The sequence below is a fragment of the Rhipicephalus microplus genome, chromosome X (genome assembly GCF_043290135.1).
Source record: "Rhipicephalus microplus isolate Deutch F79 chromosome X, USDA_Rmic, whole genome shotgun sequence".
NCBI lineage: Eukaryota > Metazoa > Arthropoda > Arachnida > Ixodida > Ixodidae > Rhipicephalus > Rhipicephalus microplus.
This window is the reverse complement of record NC_134710.1, coordinates 36,350,279-36,371,148: the sequence shown is the minus strand read 5'-3', so window position 1 is coordinate 36,371,148 and position 20,870 is coordinate 36,350,279. Positions and strand designations below refer to the sequence as shown.

The 20,870-nt window shown below is 45.2% G+C and overlaps 2 protein-coding genes and 1 long non-coding RNA gene across 4 annotated transcripts; 1 reads left to right on the top strand and 2 right to left on the bottom strand.

Moving 5' to 3' along the window:
- The first annotated feature begins 8,732 nt into the window (after nt 1-8,732).
- Nucleotides 8,733-11,139, top strand: LOC142776821 (uncharacterized). Of its 2 annotated transcripts, none has more exons than XR_012887821.1 (3): nt 8,733-8,770; nt 9,438-9,542; nt 9,651-11,139. It is a non-coding gene; the product is annotated as an uncharacterized LOC142776821 (long non-coding RNA). The 2 variants fall into 2 exon arrangements; XR_012887822.1 differs by lacking the exon at nt 8,733-8,770 and adding an exon at nt 8,886-8,964.
- Nucleotides 11,140-14,686: 3,547 nt separating this feature from the next.
- Nucleotides 14,687-15,049, bottom strand: LOC142761723 (tubulin alpha chain-like). The gene has a single exon (XM_075876311.1). The coding sequence runs from the start codon at nt 15,047-15,049 to the stop codon at nt 14,687-14,689; it is 363 nt and encodes a 120-aa protein (XP_075732426.1).
- LOC119186058 (tubulin alpha-1 chain-like) lies at nt 14,870-17,596 on the bottom strand. Its single transcript, XM_075876310.1, has 4 exons — nt 17,452-17,596; nt 16,551-16,882; nt 15,452-15,979; nt 14,870-14,986 (listed from the first exon to the last, which is right to left on the bottom strand). The coding sequence occupies exons 1-3, from the start codon at nt 17,594-17,596 to the stop codon at nt 15,470-15,472; spliced, it is 987 nt and encodes a 328-aa protein (XP_075732425.1). The 3' UTR covers nt 14,870-14,986; nt 15,452-15,469.
- Between the last annotated feature and the right edge of the window lie 3,274 nt (nt 17,597-20,870).

Genomic DNA, 20,870 nt, shown 5'->3' with positions numbered 1-20,870 from the left:
GTCTCAGGTAGAAGTGAAGCAGAGTAGCCGGGGCTGATAAGAGCAACGTTTATGTTCACTATTTACACACTAAAGGTAGCATCATGGAAGCTTGATGAGAGCTTCTGAGAGCTGGTTCAGAGCGTCTCGGTGCTCGCGTTTTAAGCCGTGATCTTCCTAAAATTCTCTGCAGGAGAAAACAATAGACAGTTTGCAATAATCTGCAAGGCAGCTTTTCTGTAAGGTTAGTTTTCCAACCATAAACTCTCGTTCACAGACTGCTTTTCTCGCTCAATTTGTTTTTGCCATTCACCTTTTTGAGATCTTGTGCTCGCGTGCCTTTGCTGGAATTTGGAGAGGTGACATTTTGTTGTACTCGCGTGCATTCGCTGGAATTCGTAGAGGTAAAGACACAATGAGGGAGAAAAGCAGTCTGTGAACGATAGTTTTTGGCTAGAAAATAAACCTTACAGGAAAGCCGCCTTGCAGATCACTGTAAATGGACAGACTGCATGTCCATTCAGTCCATGGCAGTCTTGTCTTGTCTTGTCTCCAAGGAGATCTTGGCTCATCAGGGCAGTCCAAAGAAATTGTCGTCTTCATCTCCGTCCCCCAAATGGTAGGGGTAGTGGTTAGAAGAAGGCGCCTAATTTCTGCAGCCCAGCAGGGAGCACGGCGCAGCGAATAAAGATAAAAAAAAAACGAGAATGAGAAAGAGAGAGAAAGTCAAACACTGCCTTCTTTTCTACCCAAGAAATAGAAAGGATGCACGTTCAGTTCGTCACACGGCGAGAGAGAAACACAACGTAGGTCATAATGCAATAATACGCAAAACACAGCACAGTGCGATAACGTTGCATCGCACGTGCAGAATAGGGCCTGCAGCGCTAGGCAGGCTAGGGCGTGGGGGAGTGAAAGACTTGAAAGCACCACAGAGTGTGGGAAACATACCTGACAACGAATCCCAACCTTTCGGCTAATTATTCAGCGCGTCTCGTGGCACGTCGAACAAATCAAGCTGCCTGGATTTCCGACAGCTCTTCCTAGGCAGTCAGTCAGTCAGGCGTGTCCAAAGAGTTTTTGACAAGGGGAGCCAACAGCCCTAAAGAATTCGAAGTATGACTTTCGTGTTGTGGCCTCTTTTGGCGCACATCGAGAGCGGTGACCCGGAACAAATCAGGGTAGGTGAGGTGACTTTCCGCGAACCTTACCTGCTTTCCAAACCTAGTTACTGCATGCAAGCTTCCCCTGAATGGATGAATGTGTGGTTGAAGAAAAAGAAAAAGACACTATCTTTCCTTGCGAGACCACGGCTCAGTCCCTTGAAGGGAAAGGGGAGAGTGGAGAAAATAGTTTAGAAGTAGGTAGGAGGAGAAGGTTTGGAAGAACGTGACGGTCATGGCTGCTAGAGCAGAAAGAGAATAGGGGCCGTCGGCAGGGCACTCTGAGTCGTACAACTTGGAAATGTGGAGTTACAACCATGTACGCAGATACCTGTGGTCCTTCCCACGAGAGAAAAAAAATCTGGATCACCTTTCTTGGGCTAGAATACAGAAAACTAGCTAAACGAGAAAACTAAAATAAGTAAAGAAATAACCGATAATCTAACCACCAATTGTCACCACAGCTGCGGAAGGAAAGAAGCAAAAACGTAATCCGCGACCTCGGCACCAGCGGCTACACAGAGGCATTTCTTCGTAGAACACTGTGTATAAGAAAAGACACGGGAAACACAACACCAATGGCGCCGCAACGACGCCACCTGTCGACCAAACTTGAGCTCACGGAACAGGGAAGGAAGCACAATGCCAGAACACTGCGAGACCACTGGCAACATATTTGCGTCATGCATACCAGTCAGGAAGGCACAGTGTACAGCTGGTTGGGTTGTATTGTAGTCTTTCTGAATTCCTTGAAGTGCACAAAGAGCGCGAAAAGTAGGGTACAAGGAACTTGAACATAGAAAACGACTTTGCCATCAAGCCTTTTGCAGTGTGTACTGGACGAACACAGTGACGGGTGACGAACGACAGGAATTCAGTTCTTATGGGCTTCAAAAATGACTATGAATGGAAATGTTTTTGAATGGGAATGAAAAAATCATAAAAAACATGGGTGTTGCTATGTTGGTGCAACAGAACTGCAAGCCTGTTGGAAAAAGATGGCAGCAATATCTCATAAAGAGACTGGAGAATTAAAAGCCTCTCTGATTGCCGAGAAGTAACAGAATTCTTCAATCACGTTACAGCTTGAATAAATTGATTTCCACGAGTGATGAAGGATCACGTATGGCATGAACGGTGCGTTTCTGCCTCCTTCCTTCTTGAAATATGGCCGCGACAATTTTCATGGTAACCTAAATTACGCAGCCACTGTTTAATTGGTAGCAAATGACATGACAAAACCCATGATCTGTGTCATCGCTACATTGTAACAAAACTTGAAATCCTGCCAGATGGCGCATTGCTATCGGGAAATTTCGAGCGCTAACTAATGCCTCCATGCGACGTTCACAAGCACCCGTCCTGTCTCTCTCATTCTTGTTAGCGCCTTGTTTGGCGCTCACAACTTTCCAGATCGCCACATTTATTCAAAAAGAAATTGAAGTGGCATCTCAGGGCACAAGCAGTTCAACGCAATAGAAAGACAGAATGGGTGCTCATTTACTCGCGAATCGTGCTGTTTTCTCGTCTTTGAAGCCACATTAATAATGAATCCGGAGCTTAGCTCTTATTCTCCGTTGATTAGGTACATAATCATAGATCAAGCTCAGTGTGGATTCCGATGTCATGTAATAAAGGTGGCCTGGAGTGGCACATGTGTCACAACATGCTGCAGAACCCAATTCCATGCCTTCGTACCGTCATGCTCGTTTAATACGAACGTTTGTATATTGGACTACAGAAACAACATGAAAAGACCGAGAAATATTTAATTCTTCCGTTCGTTAGTAATGTACTTCGTTATGTGTTTTTCTGTTCTCTGGGAGCATATCACGATAGTTTTGTAGCATGAATGAACATAAATTGTTTCTATTTCACCACAGTCGTTGAACGGTGTACTCTATAAACGCATCATCTACAATAAACTTCGTGCCAGCACAATGCATAAAATGCTCAATTACATCGCCAAAAAAAAAACGCGGATTTCACCGAAAGAAACTCGTAAGTCTCGTTAGATATTCAAACGTCAAATTTAGAAATAGCACTGTCATGAACGAGATTAACTCTATGGCCAAATTTCACTGCAAAAAGCGCTCGAATAACTGCACCTTGCAGGTATGCAATATACATTGCATGAGGTTTTAGAAGTGTGGTGACATTATTAGTTAAGGTTACATTGTTTTAGCGTTGAATTAGCTTTTTAGTCACGTTTACTGTGCTCTTAAAGTTAATATTTCACCTCATCGGTAATTTAGTGACGTCATTTCATTTCCACATCTTTAAATGAGAGTTATGAATAGTTGATATCCAAGCATTTCTTTAAAGATATGTGACTGGTGTTTATCAAAGGATTACCCTAGAACGAGTGCCGGGGAGGGGAGGGTGGGGGGGGGAGATATGAACAGTTTATAATTTGAAAAATAAAATTTTCGGCTTTACAAGCCAGAACGTCAATACGACACCAAGGCACGCCATAGTGGGAGGTTTTAAATATCCGAACCCATAGGTCGGCAAAATAAATAGAGCCTACACATAGACTTTCTCAGTAAATAGGCTTTTATCTTAGGACTCAATATAGGGCCCAGCCTATAGCTGAAATTTCAGTCACATATAGGTCACCAAAAATATTTTTCTCTCGAAAGAATTTTCGCGATAGACTGATTTCAATGGAGTAAATCACCCCGACTTTTTTTTCGAATACACCTGAGATAGTCGACAAAACGTTTAGGACGGTTAGCGGGGAACGATCAATCAAACTTTACGTCGATACCTATCACTTTTCGTCTCCACTGTCTCTTTCTAAGTTCATGTTCTTCCTTTCTTGACATTCAACTTCACAGTATTTTAACAAATCCGCATCATATTGGTTCTATAGAAGACAATTGCTTGTGGTATACGCATCTTAAACAAAACTTGGCCATGCACTTATGCCCCATCTCATTGTTTTGTATCGATCATTTCAGCGTTCTCATTTCACTTACGGTATTGCCGCGTGGTTGCGACGTCAAAGAAGATGGTACGTGGGTTGCTCAAGACGACACTTTTTATTGAGTGAACATGTGCATAGGAAAGTGCAAAGTGCTCGAAATTCGTGCTTTACACAGATAGCGGTAATCAGAGCATTGGTCGTTGGTAATATGATCTGTGCGAAGGTACGTCGCCATTTATACAAGTAGCATCCATATCGTAGGTGTCTCAAGCTTATAAGAAGATTCTAAAATAATCTAGAGTGTTCGCAGACAGCCAAGCGTCCTTTGCGCAAGGCAACTGATTAATATGTGGTGTTTAACGTTTCAAAACCACCACGTGATTATGAGAGATGCCGTAGTGGAGGACTCCGGAAAATTTTGACAACCTGGGTTTCTTTAACATGCACCCAAATCGCAGCACATAGGCCTACAGCATTTTCGCCTCTATCGAAAATAAAGCAGCCACAGGTGTGACTTGATCCCGCGACCTGCGGGTCAGCAGCCGAGTATCTTAGCTACTGAACCACTACGGCAGTGCCTTTGCGCAAGACTGTGACATAAAAATACAAGCGAGCGTGGCAGTATAATAATGTTGTCATAAGATTTCAGCAGATGCAACGTGTTTCACTGTGGATGCCATTTTCATACAGAACCGTCATCGAGTGGCCACGCGTTGCACGGTGGATCGACGTCTTTGGGTATTTTGAGAAGGCTAAGTTTCTACCTAAAACATACCGCGTGACGACCGCACTGACGTTGACTGTAAACTTTAGCGAAACGAAGTGCACGCTTCGGTGGGATGATATGCATATCATTAAGAAACTGTTGTGTATTCCTCAAAGGTCTAGATCCTCAATGGTGGAGCAACCCTTCTGGATGAAAGGAATATATCTCCATGTAATGTTTACAGCCAGCCTGTAGACCGCAACAACTAACGGTGTGGGCCAACATCACTCCTGTAAGTCTATTTAGTGATGTATCCGTTACAGTAAAAAGTAACTAAATACCTCACTAGTTACTCAAATAAGAAAAAGGGGAACGTTTCACGGCTCCACGTTATATAGATACATAAAAAAGGTAACGCATTACCGTTGCCGTAACCGAAAAATACAGAACGAATGTTACCTCTGCCGCAGCTCCGGAGTCATCAGTTTTAATCAATGTGTCTTTGCTGCAGAAACCCACAATGATAATTTTAAATCTCAAATTTATGTTTCACACATACTAACCCAAGCAAGGATTGTACTCAAAATGTTCAATTAACGAGAATTATTTGTACAAATGTACTGAACCTTAGCAATGTCATATAGAAGCTTTATGATGCCTGCACATGTGATGGCTTCTGACTCTGCAGTGACACAGGATGAAACCATTTTTTTTTTCATTGGAGCATTATACACAAAGTGAGGTCCAATAATCCACGGTATTCATGAAGAAACTATCACTGAACTCTCAAGAAATTTACAAATATCGGCCTTTTCTTGATCCTTCAGCACCTCCATAAAGCAAGTCGAAATCGCCACTGTTGGATCTAGTCACCGGAATGGCCCGCCGCGCACCAGTAGGCAATCACGGAGGCCTACGGATGCCTACATTGGTGCCTTTTTATTAGAGGGGGGGGGAATCAGGAGATGTCATGGGGAAAAGGGGGGGACACTTACAAGTTTGTGACACCAGATGTGCCTTGCAGAGACTTAAGTCTAGAAAAATCACGTCTTGCAACACACATCTTGCAATAGCAGCCTTTTTTTAATATGTTGCAGGTTTTATTTTTGTTTATATAAGAATTCAAATCATGCCTAGAAATCAAATATACAAAAGAACAAAGGTTCCCAGCACTCGTAATTGCATTGTTCTATTGTGTCTTTTTCGGAACAAGTCGAGAGCGGCAGTTGCTATTTCGATTTCTTACACATCTTATGGGTATTGAGCACGTGAACACGCTACAAAAAAGCATTGCAAAGTTGAATGTTTTAGACATACTTATCAAGCATTCTTATTTGTGACGTTTTTAAAAAGAAATTTTAATGGGGCCCACTTGGAAGGGGTGCCCCCCTGCCCTAACCAAACACAAAGGGGTCGGGGAGTCAACGTTCTCTGCAGGCGTGGTCAACGGACGCCCAGCTCGTGACCAGTATGGGCTGTCTATCTGAGCAAATATTGCATTTGCTCTCATTTGCACATATGACCATCGACAGGTTTTTGTCTTGGGGGGATGCAAAGCCTTCTTTCAACTTGCATCACGACTGAGGGAGTAGGTCGTGTTGGTGTCACTAGAGTGGGTAGCAAGTGCTGGTGGAGCTTGAAGCATTCAAGTGTCCTTTTTGCACCACCCTCCTCGCCCACGCCCATGTCTACACTTCATTTATTGAACACTGCGCTGAGAACTAGTTGAATAAATGCGCAGATTTGTCTCCTTCCGCATCCTATATTGCTGCATAAAAGATTCTCACATTGTGAAAAGTAGGTATTTTGATTCGTTTGAAGTAAAGTTACATTCAAAGCATGACAGATACTCAAAAAAGCGGTTTCATGCGATAGTAATAAGAAAACTCGAAGCAGAGGTGCTTCTTCTTTTGTGCAGCGTACAATGTAAAAGTAAGATCAGATCCGGAAAAAGCGAAATGAGTGACGTGCGTCACTGCTTGCTCATTGTTCAATGAAAAAAGGTTTCATGAAGTATGACGTTGCCAACAACAACAACAACAAACTGATGCATCTTAAATTAAAAAAAGCAAAGTGCTGCACATTTACCGTGGAACATGGACATAGATTGAAATACGCGTTATTTTTTCATGAAAGCGAAATAAAAACTATTTTACAAAACGCTTTGCATTCATCGGGATGTCGACACATCTGTGTAGTGTCATTTATGCTATTTGGATTAAAATTCCTGAATTTCAACTAATTCAGTAACCTGTGGCGGAAGAGCCTTTTGAATTTTCAGTTTCGGTTTCTGCGCCGCCGACGCCACCGCCGCCGACGAAAATTGGCCGCACGCCGCCGCCGATGAAAAAACCGGCGTGCGCCGACAACGCCGCCGCCGCCGACTCTGGACGACCCCCACGCCGCCGCCGGTCAAAATCGCCTCGGCGCACACCTCTACATACGCCGCACCGGCGTATGTAGGCTCTCTACCGCGGTGCACACGTGGCGGCCACGGAGGAAGGAAAAGGTAAGGAGAGGCCCTGACGTCACTCGTTGTGAAGCCGCGATGAAGCCGGAAGTCGGCCATATTGACTGGGCGAATTCTCCTCTCTTGTTTACATATGAATGCGAAGCAGAAGGCGCGACTCCCTCTCCGGCTCGGAAAGCACGTGGGCTGCGCAGCGCGTGTGTCGTGACGATCCGAAACTAATGGAACTGGGCTCATCACTCAGAGCCAGCGGGACACCTTCAGCGAAATCGCTTCGTCCGAGTAATAACAGGGAGTAACAGCTCGCCGGCAACGAAGCAACTACGAGAGAACGCGCGCTAGATGCACTGACAACGGCGAGTGCTTTCACGTCAATAATTCAGCAACTGTACAGACAACACGATCGGTCGTGCGCCTTCTACGGTTGCATTCCGCCACGCGGCCGACGCAGCGTCCTGCCACTGTGCCCGTGTTCTGCGTGAAAATCACCGGCGTCAGCATTCTGCGACCGTAGTGACTGAGCACGGTGCTGGTGACAGTTGAACGTGGTTGCTGTTACGTTGAGATTACATGCAATGCTGGTGGAGAGTGTACCAAGCGGAACAGAAAATGTGTTTTAATACGCACATGCAAGTTGTTACTGTACACACACAACACGAAACTACGTATGTGCACATGGTCCTCACGGCGTCTTGCTGGGCTCAACAGCGCCGTCCGTTGTCACAAGCAGGAGCACTGCTCAACCGTCACTGACCTGCAAGGCGTTCGTCGTCATTCAGCTTCGTCATGGTGCCCAACGCAATTTCGCTGAACACTAACTGCTTCATCCGCGTCATCCACCGCACGACACATTGCACTTGTTCTACGCACTGTTGAAACCCCGTGATGGACAAAGGGATTTGTAAACGTTGCTAAGAGTAATGTAACAGCCAGGAGAACACTGCGTAACCAATAACGCGGTGCAGAGCACAGATATTGTCCGCCACAGCTCAGCACGAGACCTGGGGAGGCACACATTCCGCCGCCAGCCGCGGCCGCTCACTGCTAGACCAGCTCCACTGCGCAACACGTAACCATAGCAACGCCGCCATTGTGCCTACTGAATATGGCCGCCATGATGTCATTTCCGCCACACTTTTTACGCCCTGCGCCGGCTGGGCATGCCCTCTCCTTACCTTTTTCCTTCCTCCGTGCGTGGCGGCGCATTTCTTCTTCAAACACCCAGAGTGGATCTACTAACCTCTCTCGCCACTCGCGCTATTGCACTTTTTTGTAGAGGCGCCTTCGTCGGGGCCAAGTTTTATTTTAAAATAATCAAATACTACATGTTTGCGTACCGCTACACATAAAAAACAATTTGTTTTTCTAGCAAGTAGTCTTTCTTAAACATGTGCTGCGTCATTAACCTTTTTTATTAGTTTTTGCTCCAGCTGACTCGATGTCAGTAGCAGCCTGTCGACATCATTATCCTCATTTCAAAGTTTGCGGCGGCCAACGGTTGCGACAGCAGGTAACGGCTCGCGGTACGTTCGGCTGTGTCTCGGACTGTTTCGTTTCGCTGTAAATATTTCGAGCCTCTGCCGACCGGCACATTCTTTCTCATCCTGTTTATTTGACTCGTTCAAATGCTTTCGCGAAGGGAATTCAAGCGACTTTCGGGGAACGAAGCGACCGTTGAAGCTTTCATCGGATGAACACCCGTTGCAAGCCCGGGCCGGTGAGTAGAAACCACTTCAATTTTTTAAGGATGGTTGCTTGCGGGGCTAGCTGGTTCATTTCAACATATGTAGCTTTTTTTTGCCAATGACTCCGTAGGCGTCACATGGTGGCAGCGCATTGCAGTATTAAAATTTAAAATTGTTGAACGTCTCAATCTGTAACCGGAAAAACGTGCGTTACTTGCGGCGTGAATGGCTTCATGTGGGAACGAGTCGCTAACTCAATAATTAATTCTAAAATTCTATCACCAGGTAACACCAACCAGGCCGTTGCTATAAATGAAGGCAAATAAATCATTGTCGCCTCGCTTGTGTCTTCTTAGCTAGTCCATATATTAGTGCGAAAAACCTACTAGTTAATAGTTTACTGCAGTCGCGTTTGAGAAACATCACATAATTATGGGTGTGGTTTTGCTATAGTGTGACAAAGGAAGTGTCTCATAAATTAGAAATACTTCTTTTTCTGCCACAGCCTCCTGGCCCACCTGACATGGAAGCAAATGTGTACAATGGGCAAGGAACCTGCTACATGACATGCCTGTGAAGAAGCAGCCCTGAGTGATATACGTGTTATGAGGTACCACCACATATATGTATAAAATACTGCTGTTTACTCATTAATTGAGTTTATTTGTTTACTTTGGAAAATTTCATGCATTGTCTGGTGATGTTACTTGTTTTCCAGACTGCCATGCAATGACAGGATGACTACCCCCGAATGTCCACTCTGCAAGCACGTTGAAACATATGAATGTCCACTACAACAGGTCCTCTCTAACCTCACACATGTACTGCTGTATTTGTGAATGTTTTACCGCGCATATCGTGGAGAGGTGCTTTAGATTGGCTACAAGCATTGCCTGCCTACCGTGGCATGGAATCTACACTTCAATAATGTTGAAACTGTTTCACTATTAGTTAGATTGTGTGGCGCTGCTGAGCTCAACAACACGCTGTTTGATCCCAGCCACTGTAGCTATATTTCGATGGGGGTGAAACGCTAAGACGCTTGTGTGCTTAAGGGTTTGTTCGATTCGCCTGCACCACATGATCCATTTTACAAAGTGCTCCACCTCGCCATTCGTTTCAGTGGCGCAGCAATGGCATCTTCTAAATCTTGCCATTCATTTCAAAAAGCGCAGGAGAGGTACAGCACCAAAACTATTTCATGACTTTCCTGTACCTTCTGCTCTGACGGCGCTGGTTTGGTGCAGCCGCTCGCACAGCTTAACAAACAACATAGCATTAGACGTAAGTGCTGTACCCACCCCTATAAATGCGGCGTGTTTTGCCAAGATGTTTGCACCTCATTAAATCAAGCGAACAAAAATAAGGATTCCATCTTGTCATTCACTTGTGATGCCGCACAGCTGAATTCCTGCCGCACAAGTTCCGAACTTCTCATGCACAGCTGTGAATTAGCTCAGATCGGTGCAGGTGAACTAAACTGACCCTTAAAAGATGAAAGCTTGAAAATATAAAAAATATGTTAACATAAGGGGTCAAAGCAAATTTTTCGACAAGTAGCCTTGTCTCCTGTGAGGCTACAATGTCATTTGTTTGAACCCCTGGAAGCCAGAATCAATCTAAATTTGCCCACTACTGTACGACTCACGATCACTTCATAGTTGGCATGTGAATCGTCGGAAATTATTAATTGCACTACATAACACACCTGCAGTGATGGGCATTAACAGGCTTTCAGACATTTAGTTGTGCCTTGTGACAGTTTACCAACAACACCCAGAACTGTTTTGTCTTAATTAACTGTGTTTAGCTCATACAAGTTTACAAAAAGATGCACCAAAGCTCATAAAACTGCACTCAATTGCTTTAGCTTTGCACATATGTTCAATGGGCTCCTAAAATAATAAATCATGATGAGCAGTTGCAGCACAGCTTCCTCAAAGACTTGAATGCTGTCATGAAGAGCAAGATTGTGTTCATTGCATGTGGTACTGTTTTTTTTTGGCAGAAAAACGTTCCAGATTTCTTTGTGCACATCTGCTTCTGTTTAAATAAGTTAGGTTGTCATAACTATATTGTCTACCACTACGAAGTGAAATTCTGTGCACTACGGTCATGAAAAAAAATCTAGGAAATTGCACAGGTAGCTGAAACATGATCTTCACTTATCTGCGGCCACACTGCAAGATAGTACGCATTTCAAGTCCTAACCTCTAAAAGCAGCAGGGAGAAAACAACTTCATTTTCAAGCACAAGTATACTGAAAAAGTAAACACAATAACAAGTGTCTAATAAATGTGACCTTTATTAATCCAGTATTCGGACAGATTGACATCATGTACCACCAATTGATTTCAGGAGTGCTTGCTTGCAAGAGAGTACTCAAGTTCTATGGATATGTCTATGCAAAAAAGGGATTGTGCTCAGGGCTGAGCAGATAGTGTGATGTAAGAGTGCCAACAAAGATGTACAGACAACAAAATTGTACAATGCATACCTGAAGCTTATTTTCTTAGAATCGGGCCTTTTCAATCTGTAAGCACACACCTCGTAAGTGTCCATTTAGCATACATGTTCGCTGCATACTCAGCAGACTGGTCATTACCTGCGACGAGAAATTCTAGCTGTAGTAACTGTGTAACTTAACTCTAACAATAAATGTAGCAAGCCTGAAATAACTTTAGGTCCATCCCCTAAATACATAATACCTATGATATGGGCTCACGGCTGAGTTATAAAACTAGTGCCTGTCCTCTCGACACAACACGACATTGCATAATTGTGAAGTACTCATTGCAGCATTGCAGAGCGAGAAAGATTCAGAAAAAATTTAGAAAAACTACATTGCTCTAACTACGCGAGCTATCTATCGGCAATGTGCAAGTTTCCTTCCCGATTCCACATCAGGTATTCGCTTCAAGATCAACACTACGGGGCAAGCGCCGAATCTGACGGCAGAATCGGACACTTGTCCTGAATCCACGCTATTAAACTCGAGCCCCGCAACAAAATGAGAGCGGCGTTCATTCAGCGATTTCGATGTTCAGTTATATGCATATGCTTGTTAGCTTTCAAGAGTCTTTACACATGGGTTGAAAGCTGTCGATATCTATGTGTGGCTTGTTTTGTTGGAACCGACCGCATCCATTGATTATACCGGCTTGGACACTCGAAATAAGCGATGCAAACCTTACTTGATTGATGTTGTTTTTGCCAGTCGAGGCCAGCTAGGTTCCCTGGCAATAATTACAGACGCGAAACGCGATTGGGCAACGAAAGAAGAAAAAACCAGAGGAAGCGAGCAGCGCGAACCAGCCGCAAGCCCCCCTCCCAACCTGCAACAAAAAAAAAAAAAACGTCTGTTTATTGATGATGTTTATTGACGATGATACTACTAGCGCCGTCTCGCCTCGCGGTATTGCAGTTCAGTACGCCGCCACTACGTGTTTGCATGTTATTTTGTGCCTTTTGATACAACAGCCCAAAGGTACAGTTTCCGTTCTCTAAACTGGTAGGTGTTCTGTGGTACGCCCGTAAACTGATGGGTCTGCAAAAAGTAGTGCGGCGAGATGCTTTATATAGGCACCCAAATCAGCCACGCAAGCACAGTAATGTTTCAATAATTAGAGCTCACAAAAACGTTAGGTTGTATTTTTTTATTTCAAACACTGTGAAGATATTTATGCAGCAAGGATACGTTTGTTTAGAATAATATACATTTCATTGTATTTGAAAAAGTTGTGCACTCTTTCTTCTAGCGCGCTTGGTTGTGACACCAGGGCTTCTACGTCACACATCGCATTCTTCCGCGTCGAATTGGCGCTGACGATGAGTGAGAACAGAACATACAAAGAAACCTGTGGTGCCTGTGGGATGGAGCCGGTAAAGTGCCTGGACGAAAGATGTTTCATTAGGTGTTCTCTGCTTTCATCAAGAACAGGTTACATCTATGGACCTTAGGTGTGGGTATATTGGATAAGGCGGCAACGCCCATAATTACGTGTGTCACGAACTGCGGGCTTGGTTTGAACGCAATGTCACACCCTTCGCTGTCTTCAACGCCTTTCGATGGTGCTCGTCATTCTACACACGTTTAATCCCTTTGTAATTGACATTGGCGATGGGCTTACGAGTCAACGAATGCAACGATATAGTCATATGAAATAGGTACTTCAGGGGAAAAGTCGTTGTTGTCTGAACATTTATTGTACGTACACAATGAAATACACTGCAGACATTTATAGGTATGTCGGCAAGCACGAAACGTGCGATCTTATACTCTCCACTCGTGAGACAATTCAAATTTCGTAGTGTTGAACTTGTAGGTATGAAAAAGAAAAATAGAGAAAAACAATGGCTGTGCTTATCTCGAAACCTCGGTTTTACCATGTTTTCCGTTGCCCCATTCCTTCCTCCGTGCGTTGCACCTAGCCTTATAGATAACGACCGCTTATAGAGATTGATTTATTTACCATTCGCATATGTGAAGAACAGTTATATTGATTATATCTTGTTACATCTTTTCAATTCTTCGCGTCAATAAGGTACATAAGTTAAGCACGTGGCGGGTAGAGTAAACATGCCAGAAACGGCATGGCTGGTTTACGAAGTTGATATTTTAAATTTTGAAGATCACCTGCACCACCAGCTGCAATTTGGCTCGTCAAAATGTTTTCGTGCTTTAAGTTCGTTCAAAGGGATCAATATCCCATTCTTTATGTCAATTTAATGCGTTGCAGATTAGGTAACTTTTTTTTCTTGCTCACGTACTCGAGGCTGAAGGGTTCTTTTACAAATCAAGCCTAGTTGCGACATGTAAGAAATTCTCTACCCCCTGCAACTGGTGGTAACCTCCCACTACATTGTACGTAGTACGCGTGTACACCAATGTTTGAAAATGTATCTATTGTAGATAAAGCAAAGAGAACTGCTTAATGCGTACCATATTTGCAAACTTACTCCGTAAAAATGTGTAAGCGCTGATTCAGAGGTTTTGACCCGGAAACAGCGAGACTTCCGTGAACAAGCGTTGTACCCAAAATAACTTCCGGTCACCTCATATACCAGCTCCTGACGTCGAAACTAAAAGCACGTTTTCAAGCGTAAGGAAAATCTCTTTCAAAGTCTTTCACATTAAATAAACGTGCGTAAAGTACAAGGGAATGTTTTAGAACTTTCACATAGCTCTAATATTTGAATTTATTTTGAGAAATATAAGGAAACTGGAAAATCAGCGTGCTAATTTCTGGAGCCCTCGTGGTCCACAATGCTATTAAAGCAAATTGTTGAACAAAACCGGGTCTCATCAAGGGGCTGTGTTGGCAAACAGTGGAAGGGTCTACAAGACAGGCACAGCGATACTGTAGGGCCCCTTTTGCACATGCTCTGTACAGACTTGGGAGGTGGTGTTTTATCATATGTTACCTTCTTTCGAAGATTTAGTGGCATTTTACGTCTTGAAGCTAAGAGCAGCAAAAAAAAAGTTCGCTGTTACAAACAAGCAGCCCCACAAATTCAGTTGCCTGGTCTATCCACGGCTACAAAAAACGAGAGAGAGCACGGAGCAAGACCCCAACCCACATGCATGCTTTTTCGTTGTTAAGACCACTGACAACTTGCATTAGACATGACAGGAGCCACTGAATGGCTAGGACAGATACTAAGTGCTTCAATATGAAGAATCAACAGATCTGGTGCAATGACAACTGCTCTTTTATTCCATGGCCCCGAGCAGGCGGGCAACGACGCCTTTCCTCAAAACTCCTCCCCACCAACATCTTCAGCACCCTCTGCAGAGTCGATGCCAACCTCCTCGTAGTCCTTCTCGAGGGCAGCCAAGTCCTCCCTAGCTTCGGCAAACTCTCCTTCCTCCATGCCTTCGCCAGTATACCAGTGAACAAATGCCCGCTTGGCAAACATGAGGTCGAACTTGTGGTTGAGCCGTGCCCAGGCCTCTGCTATGGCTGTTGTGTTTGACAGCATGCACACAGTACGCTGAACCTTGGCGAGATCACCACCAGGTACAACAGTCGGGGGCTGGTAGTTGATGCCAACCTGCAATACGAATCGGGTGTAGTGATTGAACACCCAAGAACGCACAAAGCCACAATGGCCCATTGTAAACACAAGCTATGTTCGAAGAAAAGCCACTGCTCACACACAAAACCACTACGAATTCTACAAGTCTTTTGAACTCTCTAGCATTTGAGAAAGGGATCAAAATGAAGTTGTGCAGCAACGAAAGACCAAACAATTAAGTTTCATACCGAGCTCCCTGAAGAGATTCGCATCTTTACAATAAATTCTAAGCCAGCGAAAAAAAATGAATGGGGGGGCTTTTTTGTTTTTCAATTTTCAGTTTGCACTAAAATTTGTTATGTGAAGTCCTACTCCGAAATACACAAATAACATCTACGTAACGTGCCAATATTGTTGTTTCTCATTAATATATAGTCCCTTTAGAACTTCCTGGTCCTCTCAATTACGCTAGGCTTGACGCACAAGGTAGCAGCAACTTACCTTAAATCCAGTGGGGCACTAGTCCACAAACTGGATCGTGCGCTTGTTCTTGATGGCCGCAATGGCTGCATTTACATCCTTAGGCACAACATCCCCTCGGTACAGGAGACAGCAGGCCATGTACTTTCCGTGACGGGGGTCACACTTGACCATCTGGTTGGTGGGCTCAAAGCAGGTGTTTGTGATTTGAGCGACAGTGAGCTGCTCATGGTAGGCCTTCTCGGCAGAGATGACAGGAGCATAGGTGACGAGGGGGAAGTGGATGCGAGGGTAGGGCACCAAGTTGGTCTGGAACTCTGTCAGGTCGACGTTCAGGGCACCATCGAACCGCAGAGAGGCGGTGATAGAGGAAACGATCTGGCCGATGAGCCTGTTGAGATTCGTGTAGGTGGGCCTTTCAATGTCGAGGTTTCGCCTGCATATGTCATAGATTGCCTCGTTGTCGACCATGAAAGCACAGTGTGAATGCTCGAGAGTGGTGTGAGTGGTGAGAATGGAGTTGTAGGGTTCCACGACTGCTGTGGAGACCTGCGATGAGAAGAGGTGGAGTGAGGACGAGCACACACCACTGCCAGGCACTTCAATTGAAACCCTACTAACCATGGCAAATACATTGAGCCAATAGCTGCCATTGTAAAGGGCACTCCTTGACTAGACCAGTGTTCTACTGAAGTATCAGCAGGATCAGAACAAAGTGGCAGTAGATCAGCTACGCCCTGCGTGAACTAATAATAACCGAGAGGCAACAGACGTGAATTTAACAAGAACTGCCAATCGGCACAGCATGCAATAGATGAGCATTTACAAAGCAGTGGAAGAAGGTGATGTCTCCTGCATGATCTCTCCACGGTGTACTCGTCCGATGAGACTACACGAAGAACAGGAATATGCAGGAGTGCAGCCCACACCAGCCGCACATGACTGGGGGCAGGTATGCTGTCAGAAACACTGGCGCGGACAACTGACATGAAGCAGCTCCTGGGCCGACAGGATTAGCCAGCAGCAGAGCCAGAAAACCGGGCCGCCGACACCTCCATAGTATCTGTGTACTCTACGCGCAAACCACAGCACAGAATGGGAGGCTATAGGAAGTAAGTACCTGTGGGGCTGGGTAGATGGCAAACTCAAGCTTGGACTTCTTGCGGTAGTCCACCGAGAGGCGCTCCATGAGAAGCGAGGTGAAGCCCGAGCCGGTTCCACCTCCAAGGCTGTGAAAGATGAGGAAACCCTGCAGTCCCGTGCACTGGTCTGCCAGCTTCCTGATCCGGTCCAGCACCAGATCCACAATCTCCTTGCCGAGCGTGTAGCGGCCGCGAGCGTAGTTGTTTGGTGCATCCTCCTTGCCAGTGATCAGCTGTTCGGGGTGGAACAGTTGCCTGCAGCAGTCAACAACGATTAATACATGTCGCGAGTGTCCCGACAAGAGTGATTAGCCACATCAACTGCACAAAATAGGGCTGGTACTTTGGCAACTGCAGTGAACAGCCACAAAGGCATCCTTTATTCTCAATGGCATATTAAACTTTCCTTATCGCAAGCCACATTAAAAATTCAAGAATTACAGTTACAAGCTATTATGTTGCCTCTTAATGACGTTCACCCTAAGCTGACCCCAGAACTTTACTCTGAAGTGCTTTACTACCCACATTATGCGTAGTGTATATTTGGAGTGACATTTGTAATTGTCATGCATTTTGAGAAGTACACATATTCTGAGCTGTCTAGAGTGGCCAGTTCAATGCTGTTCTGATGAAAATATGCCGATAGGCTCTATAATGACACCAAACTGCACTATCACTCAAACAAAAAGAAGCTTGTCGCAGCTATGGGCTGTGCAAGTGTTGATATCCACATGCTCCACCCCTCCAAACAAGAGATTCGAATGTGTCAATGTACAAAAATGGGTTGAAGTTTGTTGACCGACATTCAATTCCTGCAAAGCGGCTACAGCCAGCGAAAGACCCACAGAAGCTGTGCGATCAAAAGAAATCGCTGCACACCTGTAGGTGCCAGTACGGACTTCGTCGACAACCGTGGGTTCGAGGTCAATGTATACAGCGCGGGGCACGTGCCTGCCGGCTCCAGCTTGCTGAAGAAAGTGTTAAAGGAGTCGTCACCTCCGCCGATCGTCTTGTCACTGGGCATCTGGCCGTCGGGCTGAATGCCATGCTACAGGCAGTAAAGCTCCCAGCAGGCATTGCCGATCTGGACGCCCGCTTGTCCAACGTGAACAGATATGCACTCGCGCATTTTCACCGGTTAGCTGAGAGACAAAGAAACAGGCACGTCAGCAGGCACTGACAACAAGCTTCAAGGCAGAAAGTTGCGCACATGTATTGACAGGTCAGCACTGATTCAGACGACTGAGAGATTGTCATAATACTCTACTAGGTCCAAAATTATAATTTCTCTGTGCATCTACGCCAACATACCGACATGCACACTGGGTAATGAACCATATCACTACAGGAAATTGCTAGTGGAAATCCCGCGTCAAGTTCACCGGAGCTAAGCATATTTACGCCTTGCAGAAACAACCCACTCGAATTTACATCACATCGCTCATTTAGCAGAGCATAAGACAAACTAAGCTGTAACCACGCTCACAGGAAAGAGAATTTCAAGTTTGGCTCCATGCTAATGAATGAATGACACCTGTACACCGCATGGTCTTTCCCCAGTGCCATTGTCCAGAAGGACGGGCACGAAGATCAGGAATATGCGGGACCACCACCCACGCCCGACGCAGGCGCCAGGGGACGGCAGTTTAGGGCCAAACCTCATAAGCGCGAAAATGCACGCGACAGCGACGCGACGTAGATCTACGTCGCGCGATCAGTCGCTAGCGCAGGCAAACCTCATTCACGTGACGGCTTCGGCGAGCGAATTCCAGTGTTGCTGGCATGAGGCCGTCAACTCGCACCAAGAAAACCGCGTAGCGAGCGGTTTCCAATTTAAAAATAAGATATATTGTTGTGTAATGGAACGGAAAGTGTTTATTATTGCCTTGCAGCACTTTTTTATATGCACATGCGTAATAAACATTGCGTTAATTTTTGTTGCGCCCACGTGACTTGGACAGGGTCACGTGCAGTGGATCCTTGGCGCATCGTCGAAGCAAACAACCTGTGTAGTGTTTGACTGCGTTGTTTTGCTCGGGTCCGTCAATTTTATTCGTTTCTGACGTCTTGAAATGGAAAGGCAAAGGAAGATAGCTGCTCTGAAGCTGCTCATAATCCTTAAGAGACGGCGAGCTTTCTTGAAAAAGTACTGGGTCTGGCCGACATGGGCAAATCAAGCGGGTGAAAGCGAATTTTTCACAGCGGCAAGTGCTTCGAGACAACCGCGTCATAATTGTGGAATTTAATGCATGTTTGCTGTATTTTGCAGATGAAAGAAATGAAGAACGGTGACGAGTCACTGTTCTACACATTTTATCGGATGTCGCCGGCTACTTTTGACGTGCTGCACAGCTTGGTCAAGGAGGAGCTCACGAGGGACCAATGCCCCTCGAGGGAACCCATTTCTTCTGGGGAGCGCCTCGCGCTGACCTTGAGGTAGGACCACTTTGACTGTGTATACGTGCCTGCCCAGCTTTTCATTTTCCAGAAAGTGAATGTTGGTGATGTGCACTTGTTATACTTGAAAGTATTGTGCAGCGCGTGCCTGGGTTGTCGTGACACACTTCCCCGCATTTACATTGATTTGTATTACAGGTACCTGTCGTTGGGTATGCTGGTGAGGGACGCAGCCATGGCATTCCGTGTGGGCATCGAGACGGCGCGGAACATCATTCACGAAACCTGCGCCGTGCTGTGGGAAGTCTTGGCTCCTGAATACATGAAGGTATGCATACAGCGTCGAGCATCTGTATGCATCTGGGTGCTATATCTCATTCAAAGTTTAATGACATAACTTTGATATGGTTGAGTGAATTAAAGCACATATCATGGTACTGAGTTTGTGCCACTAAGTGATGTAATACCTTATCCCATGCACAGGAAAGGGCGGGCCCATAATGTTAAAAAGGCAGGAGTGCATTCACCTGGTTATGTTTGTAACAACATAATGTATAACTTGAAATTGCTGCTTTTTCAGACACCAACAGAAGAAGAGTGACGGGAAATCGCTGCTGGGTTCTGCAACCGTTGGCAATTCCCAAATTGCGTTGGAGCGGTCGACGGCAAGCATATTCAAATTAAATGCCCCCGCAATGGTGGGAGTTTGTATTTCAATTACAAGGTATGCAGCAGAAAATTGCATCAATGCATGTGGAATATTTGCTGCTAAAGGGTCATCTCCTTTATCAATAGGAGTATCCCAGACCTCAGTACAAGATTATTGCAATTTGGTGCCTAATGCATGCTGGGCAGTTTACAGACCAAAGTTTTCACCTTATTTTTCTGTACTTATCAGTAATGCAGCTAAGTGTTACGCAATATAAGTAGTTATGATGGCAAGTACTTTTGTGACAGTTGTTTCATTGCTTTCAGGGAGCCCATTCCATTGTATTGATGGCTGTCGTCGATAGCCAATACCTGTTCAGGTTGGTGAATGTGAGTGCACCTGAAAGGTTCAGCGATGGGGGAATTTTGCAAGATTCTCCCATCGGCGAGCGACTGCATGAGGGCGAGCTCAGCCTACCTCGAGCAGCCATGCTCCCAAGATCAGGAAGAGTTTGTCGTCATGTGTTTGTTGGCGATGAGGCCTTCCAGTTGCGCCCAGACTTCATGAGGCCACTACCAGGGAGCCGGAGTGTACCTGCGGAGGTGATCTACAACTACCGCCTTAGTCGTGCAAGGTCTGTACCCAGCGCCAAAGAACTCTGTCCTGTCCGCTAAGCTCAATTGTGTCCTTTTCTCTTACTCTCATGCCTTCAGGGTAGATCAACTAACGTGTGGCAAACAAATGTATTTTAGGTGGTTTCATATGCCATTTCCTCGTGCAAAAGTTGCTGCAGCCAGGAAGACTCTTTATAATCAGTTCAGCATCAATCTGAAACCTAGTTTTAGTTCTGCTTAAGTTATGAAGTGCAAGTACTGAAGAGCACCACCCTCAGCGCATGCTTGTCTGAAGCGATGATTTCCTATTTTTCAGTGATCAATACTTTATCAAAGCAAAAACTTTCCTATACAAAGAAATGTGCTAATAATTTTTTAATAACGTATCATTGCACCTTGAATAGGCAGGTTATGATAGATGTGTACTGATTGCAATTACTGTAAGTTTCCTGCTCTAGGGTACGCTACAACAGAAAAGTGTTTTTTTTACAGGCGCTGTGTGGAAAACGCCTTCGGCATTCTTGTCTCTCGCTGGCGGATCTACGAGAGGCAAATAAACTTGGAGCCGGAGAATGTGGAGGCCGTTGTGAAAGCAACATGCATGCTGCACAACTTCTTGTCATCAAGAGTGTTGAAGT

What these genes read in the sequence shown, in the direction of transcription:
- LOC142761723 (XM_075876311.1), bottom strand. Translation starts at nt 15,049, where the DNA reads ATGGGCCATTGTGGCTTTGTGCGTTCTTGGGTGTTCAATCACTACACC.
- LOC119186058 (XM_075876310.1), bottom strand. Translation starts at nt 17,596, where the DNA reads ATGCCCAGTGACAAGACGATCGGCGGAGGTGACGACTCCTTTAACACT. An exon ending in GTCCGTACTGGCACCTACAG is followed by an intron (nt 16,883 to 17,451) that starts GTGTGCAGCGAT and finishes GTTGATGTGGCT; the next exon opens with AATCACTCTTGTCGGGACAC. An exon ending in CCATCTACCCAGCCCCACAG is followed by an intron (nt 15,980 to 16,550) that starts GTACTTACTTCC and finishes TTCTCATCGCAG; the next exon opens with GTCTCCACAGCAGTCGTGGA.